Genomic DNA, 26,187 nt, shown 5'->3' on the forward strand with positions numbered 1-26,187 from the left:
CCTCCACCATCTGCTCACTGTGCACCTGGAGTTTGTGTTAGGCTAGCTTGAAGTACTTCGAGGGGCCTGGCGCATCACGACGAGCGTGCCGTTGGAGGGGGATGCACGCTCTTCCAAGCCACAGTGTCGACAGAAGGTCATAATGTCTCCTTCACCGTTTTCTTACACTTCTGCTCACTTTAATTGCTCTCCTTATTGGCCGTGATTGTTATGATTTAGCACAAGTTGAGTACACCTTCACAATCTATTAAAATGTGATTAAAGGAAGATAATCCTCGGTTTCGATTGACAATGCCAAATGCATTCGCTGAACAATGTGTATTTTCAGTGTTTGTAGTTTTTTAGTAGTGGTGTAAAACTACGCTGCATTATATTTAAAAGGGTTTCCAACGCAACTACTTGACCCCGTCAAATAGCAAAAAGGGTTCAGGGAAATATTGAAAACACTTATCGGTATGACGTAATGCTTCAACACGTGAAAACACATCTGCTGGGGTGTTTTCATTTATGCCGATGAACACTGGAATCACTTGAATATGTTGAATGAAATATTAATTAGGCAGATTATTTTCCTGTCTTCACTTCATTTGTGACTCATCAGTCTTTCTCGATTTTCCATTGTGACTGCTCTTTTCTCAAATTTGTTAACAAAGACGGTTAGTGGTGCAAAAAAAAAAAAAAAAAAAAAAAAAAAAAAACTAAATGCAAGATGGAGGAGGAAGTGGATCATCTCCAAGCGGTGACACCGCTGCAACATGAGGACACCTTTGAAACATTTGCATCACATCCATTTCTCGGTGAAGACCTTTTGTTAGAAAAAAAAATAAAAACAATTATATATATTTTTGTGTGGACACTGTCAAATCTCATTTGCAACCAATGGCCCGCATTTGCGGGAATTTCTGTAGCATAATATAACGTACCATAGAAAATATTGATTCGGAAAGTTGTGAAGAACTCAATGAGCACGAATGACTTTGTGCACGGGTACCTAATAAAGTGGCCAGGATGCGCATGTCATATTGTATTTTGACGGACTTTGAAAGGGTTCGGGCAGTGTAACGAAAGTCTAGCTACTTTTTATTGGTCCTTTAACTTCACTTTCATTTAACCACCTCGTCTGTGGCTCCTCTCACATTACTCCAGTTTGTGTAATCCCTTGTTTCTTCTGACCTAATCGTCTCTCCTGTTCTCTTTGTGAGCTCCAGCAGCCTCCGACAAGGTCCAGTCCCCCCCATCCAGGCACTGAAAATCCCCATCTCCTGACAAAAATATGATTAATGGTTCCATTTACTGACCCACTGTCAGCGGATTGTTGAACGCGGCTTATAATTCGACCACAAGCGAGACGCCTTCAAGGCACACCATCTCCGGGTCTCAAGCAAACTCTCCTCAGTGCACAGTTAAAACAGCTGTCATTTCATAAAGGTTGGAGAATTTTGAATGAAGCGCTCCCCACTTGGTCATGTCGACATGTGCGGCGAGCCAAAAAAGACAACTTACCAAAGATGATATGAGTAAATAGTCTGGTTTTATATATTTATTGAAACAAAGTAGAGCATTTAGCCAATTTGTAAAAAGTAAAATATTCGCTATTACACAAAGTTGAACAAACCTCAAATCGATGAAGGAAGCTTATAAATATACATAAAATTTAGTTGGACTAGTGGAGATCGTTCGCTTTATGAGAGACCAAATAAGTGATATTGGTGAATGGGAGCCTCCGGTATGTGTAAAATGTGTCTCACGCTAACACTGAACAGGGGTGAGACGAAAAACTGCGAGAGGACAAATAAGGTGCATTTCCCTTTACGAAAACTTTGAAGAGTTGCGAGAGTGATGTATAACTTTTGGAAAAGTGACTTCCACATAGAGTGTCCAACTAAAGGAGTCGTGTTTTGCTGCTATAATGGAGGATCCGGTTAAAGAAAAAATAAATACAGTTTACTGATCAGTTGACTAGACATAATATATACACAGAACATGGACTATTTCACCAATGTAATCAAAACCTTGCCCATATATACTCAAACCAGGTTATGTATTGTAGACTATGGTAAATGAATAATCTGAATTAATATGGAAAACAGTGTTGGCTATAATATTGATATATTAACTTATGCACTGCAGTTTAAAAAAAAAAAAAAAAAAAAAGAAAAAAAAAAAGATTAAAAAAAAAAAAAAAACAGCTGAACAGACACATACAGACAGGTTTAAGCCTCTGTATCAAAGTGCATAATGGTGGCGAGGTTCTGCAGCACCTGTGGATCGCTACGGTTTCTGGGACAGCTTAATAAATAGCCCGGCCCCTAAAACAGTCCTCTGACTGAACCCATTTTTCTCCACAGACTCATACGAACCAACACGATCCCTCACGCTCCACGAGTGGAGATGGGGAGAAGTTGTGCTCGGGGATGTGAGAGCCGGTGTGGGATCGAGCCCGTGAAAACACATCCGTCCTTACAACACAAAGGTACTCTCCTGTCACCGCAGCCACACAACAAACCAGGACCTTGAAGTCAACGGCGCGTCAAGTATCACGCTCTACTTTTTCTTACAAAATGGGAAGCACAGTCCAATTTTGTTATCCATATGACAAATCTGACAAAAGAAACAAACCTTTCCGGAATTTATGGAGTTGTTGGGAAGGGATGACGCGGTGTTTCCAGCCGTTTTAGGCACTCGCAGGAGTTAAAAATCAGCTGGACCAACGTAAAACAATCTTAAAATAAATATTTTATGATACTCTCAGTTCCTGAAGATGTGATTTTTTTGGGGGGGGGGGGTGGAGTGTGAGTCAAGTCTTTTTGCAATGGCATAATTGTTTAACTCTATAAATATAATTTATATAGTTTCTCTCTCTGTCTCGGACTCCTTCGTTCACACAGATGCACGGCCATCGTCTGCTACTCGCCTCTCGTCTCACTTGCAGACGAATTGGTCTACGATTTTGGTGCAGCGCTTGCACTTGACGTAGCAGCACCAGTGGAACTTGCAGTGGCAGCGCTCCACTAACTGGGCCTTGAACTGGTCGTAGCCGCGACCGCAGCACATCAGCTCGCACCCGTCCATCCCCTCTGAGGTCTTGTTGCAAAGACGTCCCACGGTGCCCAGTGAACCGGTGCTTTGGTTCTTCAGGCAGTAGTCTGGACTAGACTCGATGTACACCAGGTCGTGGCTGGTGGGTGCATTGAACTTGTTGTTCATCTGCACCAGCTTCCCACGCGAGTTGAGCTTCATGGCGGCGGCGCTGTCGTACTTCTCCTTCAACGCGTCGCCCACTTTGCGGAAGTCGGCCAGCTGCAGCCAGCAGGTCTTGAGGCTGCACGAGCCGGACACCCCGTGGCACTTGCAGGACACGTGCGCGAGGTCGGACACAGTCTGGGGTTGAAAGGGACGACAGCACCGATGAGCGCACTTATATGGAAAGTGAACAAGTCAGGATTTATATTTATTTATGCTGCAGTCACACATTTCTGCATTTTACTAATGAGCTCATTTAGCAGTATAGGTTCTCAAACGTTTTACACCGAGGACGTCCTAAAAAACATAACTCTCCAAATACCAACATTACGAGCAACGTGAAAATGCAGTGGACGTGGGGTTAAAAAAATGAGAAAGTATATTTAATATTATTGTGCCCACTTGGAACAATAACACTGCACCTAAATACTGGAAAATTATATTGTACTTAAACCATTCTATTCAAATGTATTGCACATAAAAGTCAAATGCAAATTGTACCTAAATGTTTAAAAACCGTTCTGAAAGATTAAATGCAAATGATTTGTACTTAATCGTTAAATGCAACTGAACTTTCCTTGTATTGACCTGGATTGGGGGAAAAAAAAAAAAAAAAAGTATAAACCACTAACATTATGCAGAGTTATTCTTTTGCATACCACTAGAGGGAGCCCACATACTCATACCACTGAGAATCACTGTATAGTGCAGTGGTGTCAAACGTAGGGCCTGCGGGCAGGGGGTTCAGTTTGTATGCTTTGATGAGTCAGTTGAGTTTGTCGAGATTTCCATGTGGATGTGAAAATGTACCAAAATGTAAATTCGGATCCCGTGCATTTGTGCAATGCGAAGTACTGTCCAATGAAACAGTCCACTCTTCGAAAGGGAACTGCCTGGCTAAAGATATCTTGGCGCCGTGTTTGCTTTGAGGTGGTTTCAAGATGTTTGGGGAGGAAAATGAAACCCCAGAACTGTCAGAGTGCTGCTATCTACCCCTCAGATCTCAGGACCCGTGGGGGAAAGCGGACAGAGCCGTTGTATATGATTGACCTGGCTTGTCTCCCTTCCAGCTTGGGCTTTCATCATGCAAATCATGCAGAATGCTAGAGCACGCGGCTTTATAGCTCACAACTTTTAAGAAGCAAATATAGAGATTTGACTGCACGTCTGTGCACGTACCCTTCTCCCAGCCTCATTATTATGAAGATTCATCATGAGCCGGGCACTGTCTTGAGAGCCTTTCGGGTAGCTCTTCTCCCTCTCGCGAGCGTCCACAAACTCCTTGGAGAACCTGTAGCCATAGTTGAGGTTATCGCCACAACCGCCCCACAGCCAATCTCGTGGCAGGTCTTTGGGCCGAGCGGCACGGCTGCACCCGCAGCTGGACAGCTCCCCCTCTCTGCAGGCACGGCTCACTGCGTTCACGACCCCCGCAGCGCTGATGGCGTAGGTGAAGGCCGTCTCTCGACTGCCTGTGCACAAACGACCAGAAATGTTAACAACGCATTTGAAAATCATGCAACTACATTCATGTCAGATGGATTTGACCCACGTAACTTTTATTTGCTATGGCGATGTCACTTACTGCAGAACACCTGATCAGTTCTGCAGGCTTTTGGTCAAACATGTTGAAAAGTGGAGTTTGGTTTGCTGTTGCTGGGCTTGAGCCAGAGAGTGGACAGCGCCCTCCGGTGACAAAGAATTCAACCCACAAACAGCTGAGACTTTTCCCGAATGGAAAACCACAAAGCCTCTTTCACATTGTCTGTCACGACTGACGGATTCTGGGTTTTTTGCCCATGAACCCCACCCTACCTCATTATTTTCTATAGAGAAAGCAACTTAAAATACACCTCAGCCGTTTGGCGCTCACCATTTTGACCAAAGAACAAAACTGAGGGGAGATGTGGCCAGAAACGGCAAAATAAGAAGAAACAGCTGACAAAAGAAAAGGAAGTGTGTGATATAAAATGGAATTGCACATCTCACAGAGCCCTGAGGCCAAGCAGCAAGCACTATAATGACAAAAGCAGATGGACAAACAGAGAAAGAAAAACTGAAAAGCTTCGTCAATAGAAACTCCAAAGAGAGGTATCAGAAACGACAAGGAGCTGTTTGGGTTAAGAAGCCTGTCAGAAAGTTTGAGCTATATCCAGCTGGGAAATCCTGGAGGGAGTGGATCCAAGAAGGGAGGATTTACTACTCAAATGCTTTACTTTTTTAATTCATCCTTTGAAAATTGGCGTCGTATCAGACTTGTCGACAGACTCAAGTGTCTTCTCCTTCCCCGCTGCCTCGCCTTTAAACCACCCTGAAGAAAAGCAGCAAGGCAGAGAAGCTGAGCCCAACTCCTCCACTCCTGCTTGGGGCTCGGTTTTAAATCAAAAGCAGTTACCTCAGACAGCAGGCAGACAGTCAGACTATGAGAGCAACGTGTTTGTGTGACCTGGAGAAGGCCAAAATGTTAGGGAGGATTCATGTAAAGAAGGAGCAAGTAGGATAGTGGAGGATCACCAAGGGTTAGGCGCACAAATACATTACAGGGTAAACTGCACTGATAAAGAAACTTTAGCGCTAACCTAGACTAAGATCTATGTTCAGTTTAAGATATTTGATACAAAACACTGAGGTACAGTGGTGCCTTGAGATAAGAGATTAATTTGTTCCGTGACCATGCTCTCACCATTCCCCATTAAAATGAACTGAAATGCCATCAATCCGTTCCAGACTCCCAAAAAAAAAAAAATTTTTTTTTTTTTTTGTTTTTGTTTTTTTTTTTTTTTAAATAAAGGAGCATAGTACCACCCTGACACGAGGGAATTGTGGTTTAGGACCCAAATGCATCCCACCGGAAAAGTTGGAAGGGATTTTAATAATCAATTTGAGATCAATTGTGACAGGTTAAATCCAGGATGTAGCGCACTTCACTTCGCAGTGGAGCGGGTCAGGCTTTGAAGATAGGGACGTTGGCCAAATTAACGCAATGTTCCATAATCCACAGTTAGGAGGTCAGGAATGCTGAAATCTCATTATTGTCTTAATCCACAATGCACAGAGAGTAGAACAGGGAAACACATTTCTGGCAGAATCCACAGCTGCTATGGGGACAGCAAACGTTGTAAGGCAGAAGAACTCTTACTGGGTCGTGTTTGGAGTATCGTGCTTGAATCACAGTCACACACTCTGACACCGATTGCATCATCAACAAGGCCTTAAATAAGGGATGTATCCCTGTGGCTAGTTGAACGTGATTGGCTTTGACAGCACTCTATAATACTGTACGTGAGAAAAAACAAAGAGTAAAGACAAAAAGAGAACGTGAAGAATTAAATCGTGTTTGTCACACTTTTTGCTTCAATTAAATGGACATTGTTCTGGTTCTTTGTACTTTGGCCACCTGGGGGCAATATAATACAGACATACGAATATACATAGAGACTCCGCATTCCTCAGTAAGCCCCACTAATTTATTCTCAGAGAATAAAGCATATATGCTTGTGACTATAGTTACATTATCTGTGTACTTGTGCTTCTTCACTGTTTGGGTTCAAATATCTGTTGCTTAAAGGTTTCTAATAACGTCACATAAATGCTACATGCTACCCATCAATGAGATTTCCCATTTTGTGAAACTCATACAACATACAATGCACATTCCTCTTGCCAGGTCAGCCGAAACTAAGAAGTCCCGTAATTCAGTCAAAACTGCAGCAACACTGCTGACATCACAACAAGCATATTGCCTGGATGTATTATAATCAATCTGGAAGATTATGATCAATATAACTTGACGTAAAAAAAATTTTTTCCCTTTCCTGAGATGCAGGCACGTGTCCAGAGAAAACATTAAGCGGGTTTATCCGAGCAGGGTTCATAAAGTTCTGCTCGCTCGTATGAGAGATCAGAACATACTGCACTTAAGTGAAACACACATAATTTTTAAGACAGTCTCCCATCCATCAGTGAGAAAACCTCATTTTCCGGTGTGTTGCATCCAAAAAAAATCGCAACCAAGCTAACTACTTGCTCCGTGCATGCCGTGTGTGGTGCGTGTCAGCTTCCAAACACGGATCTAAATCTATGTCCTCCGTCTCGCTTACCTATTTGCATGACCCGTCCAAAGACAGAGGAGTTGTCCACCGTGCTGCAGTTCCAGCGCCGATGTCTGAATTGGTACTGGCACTCTCTGATGCCCGTCTTCGCACCTTCGCCGATGTACTGCATGTGGTCCTGGTAGAGCTGGCACAGCTTCTTCTGGCCCTGCGAGAGGCCCGCCAACTGGCTGCACAGAGGCTGGGCGCCGATGATGTAGGCCTCCGGGATCAGCGGCTGGTTCATGGCTAAAGACCTGGGGCGGGTGGGGATACAACGCAGGTGTTTTCAATCGCGAGCCAAAATGAGCTGTCACGAAGAAAAAAAACTATATATAATGAACAGCTGATTGGTTTTCTGCCTCTCAGACTTCTAATCCACAGAGCAGCCTGAAATCTTCATGACGTTGTATTGAAACGTTATGATATGCAGAGTCAAGCACGTAAGCGGCGGGCAGAAAAGAAGTGCACAGGAGGAAAGAAGGAAATGAGGAGAAACAATAAAAGTCAAACATTTTTTTGGGAGGGTCTCTGGCAGTTTAAATCAAGAAATGTTCAACTCCTCACATGTTGGAGGAGTTGAGTTGAGAGCAGCTCAAGTCAAGAGTCAATGTCCCATGACTGAGTGGTTTTCTTTTTTTTTTTTTACAGCTTTTGGAAGCGTTTATTTTGTTGGAGAGAGAAAAAAAAAAGTGTATACATTTTCCCATTGCAGGATTTCTCCACTAAAACTCTACAACTTTGCATACCTTTGAACTATAATCCACCACAAGACCATAGATAGGTTCGCTCACTTAAATCTTTCTTAATGTACGCTCAGCTGAAGCTATGAAGATGAAAGTGCACCCAATGTTCTCATATTAGCCGATTTTTCGCGTTTTCACAGCAAAACGTGCGAAATAAAGATTCGGAGAGAGACATTAAGGAATAGCAGCACTGCTCCATGCAGGCATCTGGTTCCAGGGGCCACAGGACAATCCGAGCGGCCCATCCCCGAGCACCACGAGAGAGACAATTAGCCTCTCGTGTAACTTGATCGACTGGGGGAACTGCAACGGAACACACACACACACTCACACACACATACACAGCAGGAAAATAGAGTCTACATAGACACTATGCAGACATGCTAACCCCGCTTGAATCATTTAGCCCTGACGTTCTCTCAAAGAGGAAAGTCATTGCCACGTCATCGGTGGCCTTGCTCAATTAAAGCAAATTTAAATGAAATGTGTGCGAGTGGAGTTGAGCTCATGCAAAAGCTCGCAATTACACGCAGTGACAAATCGGTACATCGGCGCGGCGATTCCCAACCCACTAGCGCGCCGTGCCGTGAGAGATCCTCTAGGTCGCCGTGGGTAATTACCCAATTTGCCCGAAAATATTACAAATATAGTGTTGTTCATCTGTCTAGCTATGCCAGCGACGTATAGTGATAGGCTGAACAATTAAATGCTCTTCCAATCAAATGGCAGAAGGAACAATTAACTTGTTGCCTTTCAGAAGAAGTCACGACTTCCTGCAGTTTAGCAGCTTTGTGTTCAATTAAACAGGCCCAAATTTCACACTGAGTAAAAATTATTTCACTCTCCGTACTTATTGGGACATTTTTGTTTGGTGGTGTTTGTGGTGTGCAAACTTTCTCATTTAAAATGTCTGTAAAGTTGGGGAAACACTGCATTATTGTGTGACTAACAGCATAGAGACAGTTTTCCCCTTTAATAGGAGCAGGACATGCATGTCAAACCGTTTGGACTCAGACCCATGAAAGCACAGAAACTCTGCATTTCTATAATATTCATCATTTTGGCTTGGCAAAACGTCAACAAAGAAAACGGGGGAGAAAAAGTTTCTTCCGGAAAGGGTCATGTGCAACAATCAGCATGTTGTGTTACTTCAAATATAGGGAAAGTGGAGTCAAAGGAGACTTGCAACAAAAAAAACCAAAAAACAAATAAACAAAAAAAACCACAATTTTGTTTCAAACCAACTGGCAAACAAAATGAACAGGAAAATCAGCTGCACAATTACAAATGTACAAAGTCACAAACAAAAAAGAACAGTGCACAGATGGGCAAATGCACCATAAGAGCAATACGTACCACCAGGAGTTGGCCTCCACCACCACCTGCATGAGGAGTGTGAGGAGTGTGAGCGCAAACACGCAGTGTCTGGAGTCCAGCAAGCTGCCCAGGGGCCAGCAGGCTGGCAGACACGCGCAATCCAGTCCCAACTTCATTGCCGCGCCGGTCTGAGGGACGACAGGGACAGAGGGTCACTTATGTTTGCGCTCGCAAGTGCATGCCGCAGCTGGTCTCTCTCTCTTGCGCGCGCGCGCGCGTGTGTGTGTGTGTGCGAGCTGACTGATTTTTTTTTTTTTTTTTTTTTTTTAATTTAATTGTATTATTTTTTTTTTTAAACAAATGACGATTGCATTACGAAACAAAATAAGGAATAAAACGTCCTCAATGGAGCGGGCCTCGCAAGTCAGACATTTTCTAGTTCGCCAACGCTCATGTCGCGAGCACGCGCGCGGGGCTAAGTGGGTTTGGGGTGCCTATTTCGTTGAAGCCACAGGTGTATGCCATCGATATTTGCAGCCAGTTAAAAAAAAAAAAAAAAAAAAAAAAAAAAAAAATCTTTCAATGAGAGTTGAAATTGTCGTGAATAATTCTCGCCATTTATGATTTTCTTTGACGCTTCGATAATTGCGCGCTGGAGTGTCTAGAAATGGATGAGGCGTTGCAGGCTTGTGCAGTCGGCGACCCCCCAACCCCGGAAACATTTGACCCCAACAAAAGCGGCCCTGCTCGTTGACCTGCTGACCGAAAAGCATTTATGGAGCCAAAAGCGGCATCGATTTGAGCCTACTTCCGCTCCACACCAATTAGAGGAACGTCGACAAAAGTCATCACGGCCAAGCAGAGGCAAATTTCAATTCAGAAAATACCATGAGGCAATTATTTTCATTTTTAAATGAATTGTTTTTCCATGCCGAAACTACTTTAATATTCAATTAGGAACCAGGACGACGACGCAGGCCATTAGACAGTTTATCATTTCATTAAATGCATTGGCCAATTGAGTTTGATTTCATGCGGGGGCTGAACATATTTGCATATATTTATGTCTATCCAAACGATTAAAAAATAGATATATATCCCTATTTAAACCCTTCACGAGATACGTGAGAAATATCTAATTATTGAATTTTCTCTTGCCTTTGTTTCGCCCTTCGTGACGTTCAAACCAGGAGAGGGAGCCAAGTGCTACGATTTGCTAAACAGCAGCATCGAGAAATGACGGCAAAGCAATTCGGTACAAGTAAGAGCTAGTTTGAAAACTTATTTCATGGGCGAATAGCCTGTTATTTCATTTTTTCTGATCATCATGATGTTAAAAAAAAAAAAAAAAAAAAATCCATAACAACACTGACATGTCCGGCACATCAAAATTGCAGTGACTTGAAGATGCTCGACTCACCATGGAGCTGCAAGATGTAATCCACTTTCTGCAGGCGATGTCAAACCAATAATCCCAGTGGTGCCCTGATGGGACAATTTATTTCCGTTCCCCTCGCTGTTTTATCCCAATCTGTTGTACACTCAGGTTGGTGATCAAGTTGGCAGTTCTTCGGGTTTTTCTTTTTTTTGGATACCCCCAAAAATAATCACGACACAATAAATAGCCGTGGATGAGCGCTCCGTGCGCCAAAAGCGCTGGACAGCAGCGAAGTTCAATCAAGGAATTCTGCGCAGTTAATGAGTGGACGAGAGCAGTTCTTTCTCGAATTATTGGAATCTTTTAGTCAACTTTTAGCTGGAAGAAAGGGGGGGGGATCTCCACGGTTTGGGCCAATTGTGCTGGAAGGGCATCCGATTAAAAACAAGAAATCCCAGCCGCGCGCGCGCTCAGGTCGTTGAGCGTTTTACCTGCGAAAAGATCCACGTGTTGATCCGCGCCACGAGCGACTTGTCAATTGAACTTCCATTCTGCTCTCGAACGTCTGTGCCGATCCGTCAGCCCGAGCCGTGCAGGCAAACCCGTCATCCGGTTTGCGACAATGGCTCAGCTCCAAACAAACAAATAAAAGTATTAAAAAAATGTTTTTACCCCCCCAAAACACCAAATGTTTTAAAAAACAACTGCTTTCCAAACGCTGCGGCTTGGCGCGTGCACGGCGCCACTAGGAGCAAAAGCAAGCAAACAAACAAACAAACAAAAAGCTGAATGTTTTGGTTTAGTTTAGTTTTGTGGAGGATCCAGAGTGTCGTCGTCCTCCCACGCCGCGCGTGTGTGCTCAAGTGCAGCGGACTGCAGACGACTTGTCCTTCCCTCTCTCGCTTTTCCTCTCCTCTCTCACCTGCTCGTGTGGCCTCCTCCCACAAATGCAGCGTGGATGCGCCGGGGCGCACGCGCAGTCTCTCCCGGGCCAATTGAATTGAGGAGGAGAGAGGCGAGGGTGGGACAGGCTGTAACATAACAAACCTCTCTATTACCTAAAATAAACTGGAGGGGGGAAGAAGAAAAAAAAAATCACCCGAGGCTCTTTCTTACCTTATCCATTCCAGAGCACAGTTAGGATTTTCCCCTTTAGCAGATCGAGTTTCGTCTCAGAAAAAAAAAAAAAAAAAAAAAAAAAAAAAAAAAATCGTATCGAAATGCTTTTACAGGCTGCTCTCATCACCTACGGGCCGTTCCAGGACGGCAGCCTATACTGTAATTATTATTCTATGCTACATGATCTACAAACACGCAGCAGAAAGCCACAGGCTCACACCTCGAATATTATTCGGTGAACCCGACGACCGGTGTCGAAGGTCACAGTCTTTGAATCATTTCGCGACACTCTGTCGCTTGCACATTTCTCACCGGCACACTTGACTGGCGGGACAACAGGAATATGCAGGTCCCAGGATGAGAGAACCACTAATTTCGAGCACGCCGCAAATTTAGAGACACTCGCACAATATACCAAGCAAGAGATGTGCAAACATTTATTCTGTTTTAACAAAGATAACAACACTGAGTTTACTGAACGGTAACACATTCCTGCCTGCGGCCTGAGCGGATAGTTTAATAAGCGAAACACTGCAGCGAACAACAATTGAGCCGAATGGGAAGTGGCACTGAGAATTTGTGAGTCGCAATCATGTTCCGCCACAATTCAGCTGGTGGCGGCAACGCACGTAGCAAGCAAGTCAAGAATGGGGAAGAAAAAAACAAAACAAAAAAAAAAAAAAAAAAAAAAAACATGCATCGCTTACAGTAATCAAAGGTGCAAAGCCGTGAAAGAATGAGTAAAAGATGCCCCCCTCTAAAAATCTTAACAATTACCTGCAGTATATTTATAGTTTAAACCATAAGTATACCATAAACAGATATCCTTTACACGTTGATGTCGGTTTTTGATGCGGTGCCGCCTGAGGGATCAAAGGTCACGGGCATTCAATGTTGCTTTTCGGCCATGCAGTGATTTCTCCAGATTCCCTGAAACCTTTTGATGATGTTATGGACCGTAGATGAGGAGATCCTTAAATTCCTTGCAATTGTACGTTGAGGAACATTGTCCTTAAACTGTTCGACTAGTTTCTCACGCACTTGTTCACAAATAGGTGAACCTCGCCCCATCTTTGCTTGTGAATGAATGAGCAATTCAGGGAAGCTCCTTTTCGACCCAATCATGGCACCCACCTGTTCCCAATTAGCCTGTTCACCTGTGGGATGTTCCAAACAGGTGTTTGATGAGCATTCCTCCACTTTCGCAGTCTTTTTTGCCACCTGTGCCAGCTTTTTTGGAAAATGTTACAGCCATAAAATTCAAAGTTAATGATTATTTGCTAAAAAAAAAAAAAAAAAAAAAAGTTTATAAGTTTGAATATTAAATATCTTGTCTTTGTAGTGTATTAAATTAAATATAGATTGAACATGACTTGGAAATCATTGTATTCTGTTTTTATTTATGTTTAACACAACATCCCAACTTCATTGGAATTGGGGTTGTACAAAGCTTGTCTCTTCATCAAGATGTATCACTGCAACATGCTTCCTTGACACCAATTGGTGTACTACTTTCCTATTTAGACAAGCTTAGGCGGCATCGTAGGACGTTTCAGAAGCACAAAAACCATGAATGCAATATTTTTTTTTTTAGCAAATAGCTGGTGATAGGTATCAGAAAGAAAAAAAAGAAAAAAAAAAGCAAATAGGTAAATTTAAACGTCGGCTCGCCTGCAACCCTATTAAAAAGCAGTTTCTAAAGATGAATGGATCTCATTTTATTTTGCAAGTGTACCTCGTAAAGTGTTCTTGAGTGTACAGTATATTTACAGCAAAAGGTTTAGCAACAGGACAGGGAGTATGAAAGGGGAGATGACACACACACACACACACACACACACACACACACACACACACACACAGACACACACATTTCTATGGAATATTCTAGTATTTGCAGGTCATCTGTAGGCAGGCTTGCGTGCCAAGGTGCATCCAGCTGGTGTTAGCAAACATGCTCAACTTCATTTTGAATCCCGCCCACTCCGCCCTCAGGAGCCTCCCTCCTCCATCACCTCCGCATCCACCCCTGAGTTCTCTGAGGGAGAAAAGCCGTGCAACATCTGGCTGAGTTTATGAGAGCGGGAGAGAATTGGTAGACCATGAAAACTGGGAAAAACTTCAAGAGGCTATTGTTGAAAATGCCATTAGTGGCGGTGAAACTTTAATCTTGTGAAAATAGCCATTGTTGCACTCCGTTTGACCACTAAACACTGACAGTGTCAATGTTATTGACATTAGTTCACATAAAACACAGCTCGTAGTTCCTGTGAAAGCAGAGTTTATTAAAACAACAGGAAACACGCTGACCACTGGAAAACACTGTGGATCAAGTCAAGGGTGAACACCGTGACCCCGCCCTCAAACATTCACAGGTCCAATCATCCATGGTTGTGAGTCACCGTGTTTGAGACTTCACCTTGCAAGTTGCTTCTTGATGAATATTATGCACTGCGCGAGAAGCAGAAGAGCAAATTAGATGCATCACTTTTAAAAACCAAAAATACTGGCACACAAATATGAATGGAATGGAATTAAAAAAAAAAGCAAAGAAAACGATGCTTCATCAAACAAATGCACAGCAGGCTGAACAGAGAGATGTATTGCTGTTATTATATGAATTGTAATTTGATCCTGGCTGGTTAAAGCGACACTCCAACTCATGTGGGCGACTTTCAGCCTTTTCAACAAAATCAAGTAGGAGAAAGTCCAACAGAACTTGGGTCCATTTGCTGTGTAGCTTTACAACACAATACAGTCCAAAATTAGAAGAATGCTTCTGCAAACGTGCGTCTTCATTGGCACAGTACATCGAGAAGGTCTTGGTGGATCTGAGGCTGTGAGGTCCCATGTTGTGATACAGTATTTACAAAAGTCCAATATTTCGTGCCATTACTACTGTCGGGAGTCTAGTTGTACAAGAGGTTTTTAGGTAATTCCACTTGCTCTGGCTTGGCTACATTCGTATCAAAAAGCGTTGGGCCAATTGTCACTCGATTGAAAGGTCGAACTCAGAACTGAGAAAAATGGAACCCCACGCCCAGGAAACAGGGAGGAATGTAAAGGCAGGACGGCACATTGAAACCAAGCCCATCAATGACATGTCATGATATTTGTCAGCAAAGAAGATGACAACATATTTGGAGCTTATCAGAAGTGAGTGGAAGTAGTGACTCCTGAAATGGGCGTACAACTGGCGGTAATGATGACGGGCGGAGCCAGGGGAGTCGTAGTAATCCAAATGCGTCACTGGAGCTCCCGGACATTTTGATACCTGGCTGTCCGAGCAGCTGTTGACAGAAACAGGATGAAAAAGCATTTGTGTGAGAGGTCAAATACCAAGATAAAAAAACAACAACAACAAAAGAAGATGAAGTGCTAAAATTGACAGTAATATGAAGCTTCATCATCCAGCCGGTTGTTTTAAAGATAATCCGTCATCTCTTGAAATGTTACAAAAACATTGCTTGGTAGTGGACCGATAACATTTTTTTCAATTTCTCTACCACTTTCTTCCCAAATGTTTGGCGCGCCTCCACAGCTCCTTAAGAATGCTCTAAAGGCAGTTGGCAGCAGCCCAAACATCAAGTGCTCATTAATTTAAAAAAAAAAATAAATAAATAAATAAATAAAGGGTGAAAGAAACTCGATTTGGAATGTGTCTGTTATTCATGCAGCAACAACTCACTACTTTCCTGAGGGTTGTACAAAAAAAAACAAAAAAACAAAAAAAAAACAGTGATGTATGTCTGAGGGCGCCCCATTGCCTCCGCCCCAAATGCATACCAATCATTGGCTACATTATTGTGAGTCACACTCATTTTAAAGCTGCTGACCATCAATACAAACAGATAAGCGAGGGAAAATATTAGAAGAGTCTTAAAAGCAGATAAGCAGAGTGAGCTGTTAATGAAGTTGGATCATATGGAATGGGTCCAGCTCTGCAGGGCTGCTCAAACTCTGATCGATGATCATTCTTTAAAGCCAGGAGTAAATAAACGGGCACTGCAACTAAAGTGCCATCATTTGTTATGCAAAAACGTGTGCATGTAAATATGCATGCGGCTATAAACCATAGCATGAGGTTTTCTAAATTTGTGCATGGGAGTCAGACTCAAGTTTCTCTTCTGTTGCCTGCACTTAAGTTAATGATTTGGGGGTGAGGGCATAAAATCAACAAATATGGCCCCCGGCAGACCATAATAGAGAGTACGACCTGCCTGTCCTCTTTCTTCTCTGTCAACACGTCTCTCCACCACCACACAGCAGATGCATTCACTCCCCAAACTCACACCTGCGTCCTTATTTTTAATAAGGATCCGTTTCGCGGTGTGGCCACGCATGCGTATGCTCTCACTGGAATAAATACAACCATATTAAGATCAACAACGATACGATTTATTTTTCGTCGGACTGTTTGGTGAGCGCCAAAGACTCGGACGGGCTGCTTAAAGCCTTTCAAGCCTGAATGTTCTGCATCATCGGCTGACAAACCCAGAGACGGCTTGTACACGTTGGGTCAAGGATTAGGCTCCACCCACAATCAGGTGAAAATCCGAACGGTAAGAACATGTCGGAAGGGCCCGAGATAGGGCAACCTTCTTCGGCCACGACCTCCCACACCTGGCCAAGGGAAAAGGGCAATGCGGCAGGTGAACCGTGCGTGCAAGAACAAATAGTAGTACTAGTGGCGCACAAATGCACTTCAGAATACAGAGTGGCATTTGAACTTTTGGATACCTTGATTAGCTCAATCAGAGGGACACGCTATTATAAACAACCCACGAGCAATTGCGATCCGGATAAGTAGCTCAGACAATTCGTGGCTTGAATGAAGATAAACATACCACTGAATGGGTGAGCAAATGATTAATTACACTGAACTGTATACTGAAACGTCAATCAAAAACGTTTACGCTCTCGTCGACGAGACAGGACAACAAGCACTTGAGAGATTTCGTCGAAATTCGCATGCAATACGACCAGGAGGGCCGCTTGTCCATTTCTCCTCAGGCGAGGTCATATACTGTTTACGCACATGTACAGGCAGTTATCATTTGCCTCGTGCGACAGGCGCCCCCCCGCAAACCACAGACGTCTTGCTTTGTCTCACAGCAAAGAGATAATACAATATCAGACAGAAAGAAGAGCAAGTTCTACTTTCTTATCCTTTTATAAAAACAAAAGATTACATGAGGTTATAATTGACATCGAATACATTTTACAAGTGCAAAGAAAATTTTTTTTCCATCATGTCAAACAAAGTATCAAAACTTAAATGTAAACCATATGAAATTGAAGATGTTCACATTGCGATTACCACAGAGAGAGAACTCTCCTGAAGTTCACATGTCCACAGACACACGGATGTGTGTGGGGTCGTTTGGGGGCTCGCTTCGAGCTGTCCTTTTGAAATGAAAGCTTCGGCCATTTCCCCGTCTACCTTGGAATCCAATCAGCCATTCCTATCTTCTACTCCCTGAGTGGCCCTTATCCACCTCCCCATTCCTGTGCTCTCAGAATCTTTGCTGGTGCAGTCAAACAGGATGAGCACTTTCTTATATTGTGTACAGTAATGACGCTTCCGACAGAGAAAGAAAAGTGACCGCCGTATCAAAATGTTGCAAATGTCAAGAGATGGCGGTCTCGTTGACATTTGTCATCCTGTCTTGTATCTAATAGCTTTATCTTAATTAAACAACGTTGGGATGACCTGTTGACGTATCGTTTCAAAATCCTGAACTTGAATTTGTTGCTTCACAAATGCTCAGTTACTCGAGCTGCTTTTCATTTAACCGACACGTACCGAAATATAAATTGCAACCGTCGGGGGAGCCATTGAGTCAAACCAGCCCAATTATTTCTTACTGCTAACTTATAATTACATCGTTACAACAAACGTCACTTATATGATGTCAAAATTAAACCCCATCATAGAAACTTAAAGCACATTATAAAAATGACATCCCAGGACGAGAGTGCATCTCCTCGGAAACAAAGGCCTCGAGAGTTTACGATTGCTATTATTCCATTTCTCATTTTCCTACTCTTTCTTTTTTTCTTCCTGACTTTTACAACTTCCTCCTAGATGGGGCTGCAGCCCTAACCCAAACAAAACTCAATTTTTTAGTTATTGGCCCTCGTGGCATGTAATGGAGAATCAAGCTAATTATCCCTACAGCTGTTTTCACTTGCTTTTTATGTAAGCAATACCTGGCTGATCCAGAGAGCAACAGTGAGGCCCTTCTTAGCGCTCCAGGCCTCCAGGCTGGCTGGAATTAGAGTGCAAAATGCCAGATTTGCGTCCTCCCCCAATGCTGCCCATATGTACCGCAGCACCCATCTCCCAGCATACAGCGTGCTCTAACTAAAGCCAAGCCGACACACACCCTTAACATCAAAATGTTGCTTTTGACCCCGTCATACACCCCTCCAATTCCTCTTTTGATGTTTAAGAAAGTGACTGTTCAATCATTAAAACGGACTTGTATGACAAGTGCTCATTTTCTTCAACTTAGACGCTATTATGTCCCTTATTAATGAAGGAGGTGATGTGGCTCGGACCAAATTGGAACCATCTCCTGCTGTCGCAGAACTAGGAGGAAAGCGCAAGCGCGAATGCAAAAAGAGAGGATAGAGACAGAGAGGTAATGGCAGAAAGTGGCATTTCTAGGATGGTTTGGGGGGGGGGGGGGTGTGTGGAACGTGAAAGAAAACAATCCCTCACAGGCTAATTACATAATTTGCTTCATCTGAGCAAACATGCAAGGGGAAAGTAAGAGTGAGTAAGCCTCATATGTCAGACTGTGAGGTGCTGAAGAGACGTCAGTGCACACATGGCTGCAAATGCTTTCAGGGGCTGGACAATGGCTACTATAGACAACCATCAGAATGCACTTCCAGTGTAATCTTTTCTCCAACCTTTTAATCCTTTATGCCTGGATCAGACTACAAGACAAATTTGATCTCATTGATGGCACTATGTCCGACTACTGCCTTAAAATCCTGCCCCGTCTCGGTCAGAACACTGATAACACTACACGATAAATATTACGATATCACTGTTTCCCGTCTTTTATGATCAGTGGGGGACTGGAAAACATGTCAATGCTAACGGATACAGTCACTATCACGGCGCTCATTTTGATTGTGGTAATGTTTTGTATTGACAAAAAGGAAAAGAAGAAGAAGAAACGTGTGTGGTGTCTTCCCTGAGTGCTCTAGAGAGGACAGTTTGGGCTCCCCATTCTTCAAGGAGAGCTTGAGGTAATGTAGGCAACATAATGTTAGGTAGCAAGCTAGATAGCTAGCTAGTGCTAGCACTAACGTTTGTACATAACCATTATGCCGATTGATGCTCTAAAGTTTTGGTAAACATTGGTTTGTTCGTGCGAATAAATGTTGACAACAGTGACCAAGGGAGGCAGGGCTCTGTTGCAAGACACAATGCAGTTGGTCGACGTCAAGGTGCTATGTCGCAGGCTTCTCACTGATATGTCGTACTACGCAGAAGATATCCCCAAAAATGTAAAATGCTAGACTTTTCATTTTGGCATCGTACAGCCATATTTTTGATAGTGGACTATGTCAAACTACAAGGAGATTTGTCATTCCCGACAAAAAAATGTCAAGCTCCATCTGGAAAATCACTCGTGATAGCGAATCGGGCCGCTAACGGGGCTAAAATCTTTCAGTCTGATCCAGGCAAGGAAAACATCCGTTCCGTTCAGATACCACTAGGTGGAGTTGAATGCTGATGAGAAAGCTTCAGTGTCTTCAAAAAGCAGAGGCAGTGTGTATCTGTGCACCATTTCTAGGTACAGATCAAACAAAGTCAATACAGAAGTGTGCACTTTGAATACATTTAGACAGAGAATCACAAAAACTACAAAAGAACAAAAAAGACTGTCAGCTCCCAAAGGAAAGAGAACAATCCCCCCTTTACCTCCTTTTTTTTGTCAGTCTCTAATCCTGTGAGGAATGATGGAGGCCTGTGTGGAATGGTGGGAGCTTCGTGGCCAGGGTGTGTCAATGTACTAATGATACAGGTGGAATTTACAGAACCAGTTCCTAATGGAGAAGTTTCTGTTTGATACATTTTGTGCACACAGATGTTAACCTCCCCCAGCGTGTATTTGCATCATGCAGTCCCAAAGCTTGAAGACAAAATGCATGAAAACCAAGAGTGTACTGTATGCTAAACGCACGCACTGTACAAACTACAAAGGCGTAAGCAACCAGACAGGAAGAGAGAAAAAGTGTTATTGGCAGGACATATTCATTTAGTGCTGAAAATGCCCTGAGGTAGATGATGAATAGTATAATGTTCATACAGGTCCTAAATACAGGTTAGTGCAACGACAATAAAAGGTGTTAAAAGGTGCATGGAAATCTCTCTTCCCTCCCAAATTCCTCTCTCCTCCTCCCCCACCTTGTCTCCCTTGATTTCTCTCTTACAAGTTCATCATGGACTAATCTCTCATTCACTCCTGTAAACTGCTGCTTCTAATCACAGGATTCCTTTGCTCATCCATTCTTTTGTTCTGAGCGCAGAGGCAACCTTTACGTTATTTCAGAGAGATGTCAGGAATTCTACCAGCTGAATCCGAGTCAATTGTCTTCCACGATCACAAAAGCGTTAGCAACCTCAGACACATCAGGTGACAGGAACACTGAAACTTTCTTGCTTGACTTCCATTTACAGTGCCATATATGCCCCCAGGAGTTAAATCCCCCCCCCCACTGTGTTTTAAATAGAACACCTTACCGGACATAATAAGAACAGGGTGAATTTGCCCTGGAAAACTCCTTCATACTCCCAAATCAAAATTATATAATGAGCAAAAAAATAACAAATGCATCAGTTTTGTTTACGCTCCCATGTTTCATGAGCTAAACTCAAAGCTCTAAGACTTTTTCCATGTACACAAAAGCCCTATTTGTCTCAAATATTGCTCACAAATCTGTCTAAATATGTTTCAGTGAGCACTTCTTCGTTGCAGAGATAATCCAGCCACTCAGCCCTTATGGTAGAGCAATGAACATTCAATTCATGGGCAACAGCAGCTCTGGCGGACATTTATGCAGTCAGCAAGCCAATTGAAAGCTTCTTCAAAACTTTTTTACTGTGTGATAAAACTACACATTTTAGAGTGGCCTTTTATTGTGAAATTGCACCGATGCAATAATCTTATATGTCTAATCAGCACCTTGGCATGCCACTACTATGAGTGCGAGTGAAGTGATTACGAGGACAGATTTAGTAACATGAAAACAATGAGAGGAATAGGCATTTTGTGCACATAGAAAGGGTCTTAGAGCCTTAATTTCTGCTCATGAATAATGGGAGTGAAAACAAAAGTGTTGCTTTTATACTCTATTTGTGTTTAGTGTATTTGTAACCATGACAATGGAGGTTCCATAAGACTAGGAAGAAGCACACAGCAAACAGATCTTTCTTATATATTAAACATAATTGTCATCCTATTTTTTTTTATTTTGAGTGTGGTACTGGCACCATAAAAAATGGTTTTAGGTGCAGTGTCATACTTACGAAAAATTTGCATTGTCATAGTTCGCAATGTAGGTCCAGGGTTGATCACAGTCAGGTCGGGGGAAGTATGAGTGTGTGATGGAAGGTTTGAGTAGAAATGATGGTGGGCTGTCATTGAACTAATTCCAGTTCCACAGGGATTGAAGATTAAAACCACATTTCCACCAAGCAGTACAGTTCAGTTCTAAATTCTTGTGCAGGGTCGTTGAGGAATGGTGACAGCTGCATCCACTATCTGTGACATCAAAGCAGCACAACACAGAGTAACCGGCCAATTCAACTATTACAATGTTTGTGTATAAAAAAAAAAGAAAGAAAAAAAAACAATACCATATTAAGATTCTATTTCAAAATGGTGCACTTTTGTTAATCCCATTGCATTCCCTTAGCCACATGTGAAGTGATAATTTGGTAAAAATGTCGGTAAAGTAGTCGGGACTTGTACTACTTTGGGCTACAGCTGGATGGCAAACATGACTGGTCAGAGAATCCAGACATTGTATGCAGGAAGGACCAGAGTGGGCTTTGACATCTGAAGGAAACTCCTACAAATCTTACCACTCTGTGGTTGGCATGCTTCTTTCCTTGGCTGCGGTATGCTGGTGGCATTAGGCAGAGACGCAATGTGGCTGGACAAGACGGTCAGCTGGCACTGTGGTTGGCATGAAGTTGTTCTCTGCGGTGGCGGTGTCAGAGAGCGGGACCCTGTGCAACGTCATACAGCACGGCAGTCTTTGCACTTGACTATAATAAAGCAGGCGGGTATGTTCAGTGGTGAGCCGCAGTCTCGGGGCTCCTGTATGGGCAGGAGCTTGCTATTATAAGAGGAAGCACACACTGGACCTGTTGCTCTCCGCTCTGCTTTTTTACTTTGTTTTTTCCTGCCTGCGCTTTACTTTACCCAACCATCTGTCTGCAACACTTTGACCTCAATCTAAACCTCTCAGTTGAGCTTCAACAGCCCGTTAGCACCCAGGTTTCTGGGCCTTGAACATGCCAGAATGCAGATACCAGTGCACGCCTGGTTGATGGGGGTGTGGGCGGAGGGGACAAAGTGCAACTTGAGCCCACATTAAAGCATCTCCATCAGGTAGGAGATCAGGGGAGGCACCCATTCTCTCAGTGTCTGCGGGGGACTGGGCTTCTGGAGCCCTATCTCACCTCCATCTGGAAAGAGAATCTGAGGGTAGTCTGATGTTCTGATAAGAGGCCATGCTGACTGACATGGTAACAGCCTCTCACCCCCATCTGAAAAAATACATTTTATGGATGCAAGCCTCGCAAAGTTGCTTTCTCATAAGGGCATGGGAGGGAAGGCTGAGCTTTGAAAGTTTAGAACGCAAAAGTGCACACACAGGCATGATGACATTTACATGAATATAAAGAGAAACATAGATATCATAAATATGAGAGGAGGATATGAGTAGTGAAGGCCAGACTTATTTCATTCACTAGAAAAGTCTCCCATGCCAACTGTTTTACACGTGTTTGCATGTCACACAAAATACGACCTTGCTCATTTTCTGCTGCACCCCTGAGCCGTTTCCGGATGTCATAATAGCCCCTTGGCTTCATCCTCTGCTTGATGTCTTCTCAAGATGGCACCAAAGCCAGTGACCCTTCAGTTCTCACTCCCAAACCAACGATTCTCATCTCCACTCTCCGGCCCACACACTCACCATTTCTCCATCTGTTCTTTATTGACCACAGTTCAAGTTCTGTCTCTTAACTGATTTGCCCTCATAACATACTCAGCTGGGGAAGTAGCAACTTTTCCCAGAGTTCTGTTTGTCGACAGAGTTTAAAGTTTTAAAATTCAACACACCTTGATTAGACATAATACAGGCCACGAAAACACATTTCCCAAACCCCTGCCTGATTGAGATAACACAAAATGTTAATAAAGGGCTGTTTAGTGAACTTTATCTGCACCACAGCACTAGACATTTGTGAATGTGAGCCAAATGTGAACGTAGACCCTGACGAAGTGTGCTTGCTCCGAATTGGTGCAAAGACAAAAGATGTCGAACTCCGGATTGCAAACGTAGTGGTTTAGTCTCACATCTTTTGCGAAAACGTTAAACAAATGAGCATAATCCTTCAGAGTCCAATCTGCTCTGAAAGAAAAAAAAAGTGCGTATGATGATAAGCCCAAACAATCTTTACGTAGGAGTCTGTTTCTGCTGACTATATTTAAATATTTCATTCCATTTTTTTTTCCCCCAATTGGATTTCTTATATTTGTATGCCGTTATGCACAACACGTTGCTATAGTTGATTTAACCAAATGGATGAGTGGCTACAGACTAGATTGTTAGAGCTTGCTGTCAAGTGGACTGAGAGTGTTTGTTCTAGCGCAGCTGCAGCGTGATGCTTAATGCTAGGTAAGTCCGGTCTCAGGAAGAACCAATCATCTTGTTGGCTAGGTCTGCTCGCTGCCCCTCGGGTCAGAAGGAGCCCCAGGACATTAGACACATTGGATACACACTGGGGAAAAGAGCTTTTACAATGCTTGGTGGTCTGCTACTGATCTCTCTACCTAATGCCAAGCAGCTAAGTGCCAATTCTGAGCAATGCCAAATGGATCCACTCTGGAGGGAGATAGCCAAAATAACACTGATGACTGGATCATGGTTTTAATGATCCTTGCTTAGTCACAATCTTTAAAAAAAAAAAAATACCATGAATGTCAGATCAAACAGTGTGTGTGTGTGTGTGTGTGTGTGTGTGTGTGTGTGTGTGTGTGTGTGCGTGCATGCGCGCGAATGTGCGTGTGTAGATTTTTGCATGCACATGTGTGGTAAATTCTCCATGCTGTGGGATCCCCAACACCTCCAGGCATGAATCTGAGGCAATGAACACAATGGGGGAAAAGTGATCATCAAAAGACATGGGTTTGGAGGGAAATGCCCACTTTGGCAGCCTTAAGGGGGAGGGGTTAGTGGGAGTGAGAGACAGAGACTATTTACACACTATTCTCTGAAGAATCTCAGCAGAGGAGGACCACATTTGATAAGATATTTCAGACGGAATACTCTGAACTCTAAATTGCCTCTGCTGGGCTGTAAACTGACTAAAACCACTCACACTGAAACGCATCATGAACATTTGAACACTGTGGGATGCTCTGTACAACGTCATGGAAAGGGCTACGCAAGTAACGCTTCAATGGCGATAGAGCCAATCGTAAATAAGCCTCATAGAAAGTGACAGAGCTCGGGTGTAGTGTGCAGATAAAGAGTAAATAATTCTTAACAGTTTTGACAAAGTGCTTCATGTATTTTTGATATTTATTGCAGAAATACAGCGGAGCCCATAAACAAGATCCAAGATAGTGGTTCGGCAAGCGTTTTACATTTAGTCTAGCTGTGGGATTCATACAGCAGGTTATGATGCACTGCTAGCTTAAGCTAAGCAAATAAACTTTGTTATGATAGGGAGGAATGATGTACAGTCCAGCTGGAATGATATTGTACGTAAACATGTCCTCGCCCTGTTTATGAAAGTCTGAGAAGTGGAATATAAATGCGCTAGCTAGGTTAGGATCACCGTTTCCTTTTACAAAAACTTATGATGTGCTGTTCAAAACATCTAAACATCAAGGCAGCAAAATAGATTCCCATCGTTCCACTAAAATAAGCGGTGAAAACATATTGAGCAAAGTGCTTGCAGACTTCCAGTAACTAGAAAAGAATCAGACAGCTCATTCGGTATGAAATGTTACTTTGTGAGGCTGTGTGCATGTGTGTGTGTAAACTTCCATCCATTTGTTTGGGCGGTGCTGGGAATAGTATCGGCTTAACGCTGAAAGAATTCAGGCCTCCCGAGCAAGGTCATGTGCTGATGTTTAGTAGGAGCTTTCTCAGGTCACAGATTGTGACTTTCAACCATCACTCACATTACCCCACATCCTTGAGTAGGCCAGTTAAAATGGCATACCCCGCATTTCTCCCCCGGTTTGCTGTAATGACAGATGACAGCCGTCTCAGTCGACTTACGTAGTTGAAGGAGAAGTCAAGCAAAATAGCTGCAATGAAACAAATGCCCTTCGCATATACAAACTTAAGGCAGGGTCATTTGGAATTTTGAAGGGAAAAAAAATGCAATTCTTCAGCATACCAAAACATTTTGATTGATTCTATGTTTCCAATGTTGTAGGCACAATTTAACGGTAAATGACCTGTACAGGGTGAGCAATTCAGAAAGACTGGAGATGAGTTTGTTTTAGTAAAACTTGAGTGATCTGAACCCCTCGACCTCTGCAAACACATTTGGGATGAACTAGAAGGTAACTTGTGAGCCAGGCGCTCTCGCCCAACACCATTGTCTGACCTCAAACATTTCCTTTCGGACAGACGCTTGCTCACACGCTCCAAAATCTTCCCAGAAAATTGGAAGCTGTTATGCTATAGATTCTATGGTGGGACTAATGCTGCATTAATACTTGCGATTTAATGCATTATCTACCGACCGACTGACCGACCGACCTGCCTGCCTGCCAGAGTAACACGGGGAACCCGCACAGGGAAAACATAGTCAACCTTGAACTGTCTTGCAGTGATTCCACAATGCAAACCAGTCATTTACTGTGTGAAAAATAATTGGGTGGTGTGGTGCAAAGAATGCGGGAAATGAAAACACACATAACTGACAACTTTTTCATGTAAACAACACAATGCTGGACTAGATATAAACAGTAACATATGTTGAATGTGTCGTCAGTGAGACATAATATGGATG

The 26,187-nt window shown here is 43.1% G+C and overlaps 2 protein-coding genes across 3 annotated transcripts in view; both read right to left on the reverse strand.

The window, feature by feature from the left end:
* Nucleotides 1-2,167: 2,167 nt before the first annotated feature.
* Nucleotides 2,168-11,687, reverse strand: LOC133413256 (protein Wnt-5a-like). The gene is made up of 5 exons (XM_061697387.1): nucleotides 10,818-11,687; nucleotides 9,437-9,585; nucleotides 7,344-7,591; nucleotides 4,423-4,715; nucleotides 2,168-3,381 (listed from the first exon to the last, which is right to left on the reverse strand). The coding sequence occupies exons 1-5, from the start codon at nucleotides 10,818-10,820 to the stop codon at nucleotides 2,923-2,925; spliced, it is 1,152 nt and encodes a 383-aa protein (XP_061553371.1). The 5' UTR covers nucleotides 10,821-11,687; the 3' UTR covers nucleotides 2,168-2,922.
* A 2,750-nt stretch (nucleotides 11,688-14,437) lies between these two features.
* LOC133413262 (ERC protein 2-like) overlaps nucleotides 14,438-26,187 on the reverse strand; it is a 135,420-nt gene continuing 123,670 nt past the window's right edge. For both annotated transcript variants that reach the window (XM_061697410.1, XM_061697401.1), the window contains exon 15: nucleotides 14,438-15,184. The gene's annotated coding sequence lies outside the window, so the exon portion shown is untranslated. The remainder of the gene's footprint in view (nucleotides 15,185-26,187) is intronic.

Source organism: Phycodurus eques, chromosome 1 (assembly GCF_024500275.1).
Source record: "Phycodurus eques isolate BA_2022a chromosome 1, UOR_Pequ_1.1, whole genome shotgun sequence".
Taxonomy (NCBI): Eukaryota; Metazoa; Chordata; class Actinopteri; order Syngnathiformes; family Syngnathidae; genus Phycodurus; species Phycodurus eques.

Excerpts from the sequence above, each read along its gene's own strand:
- LOC133413256 (XM_061697387.1), bottom strand. Across the intron at positions 7,592-9,436 it reads GTGGAGGCCAACTCCTGGTG|GTCTTTAGCCATGAACCAGC; the intron begins GTACGTATTGCT and ends CACCCGCCCCAG. Across the intron at positions 3,382-4,422 it reads ATAATGAGGCTGGGAGAAGG|ACTGTGTCCGACCTCGCGCA; the intron begins GTACGTGCACAG and ends TTTCAACCCCAG.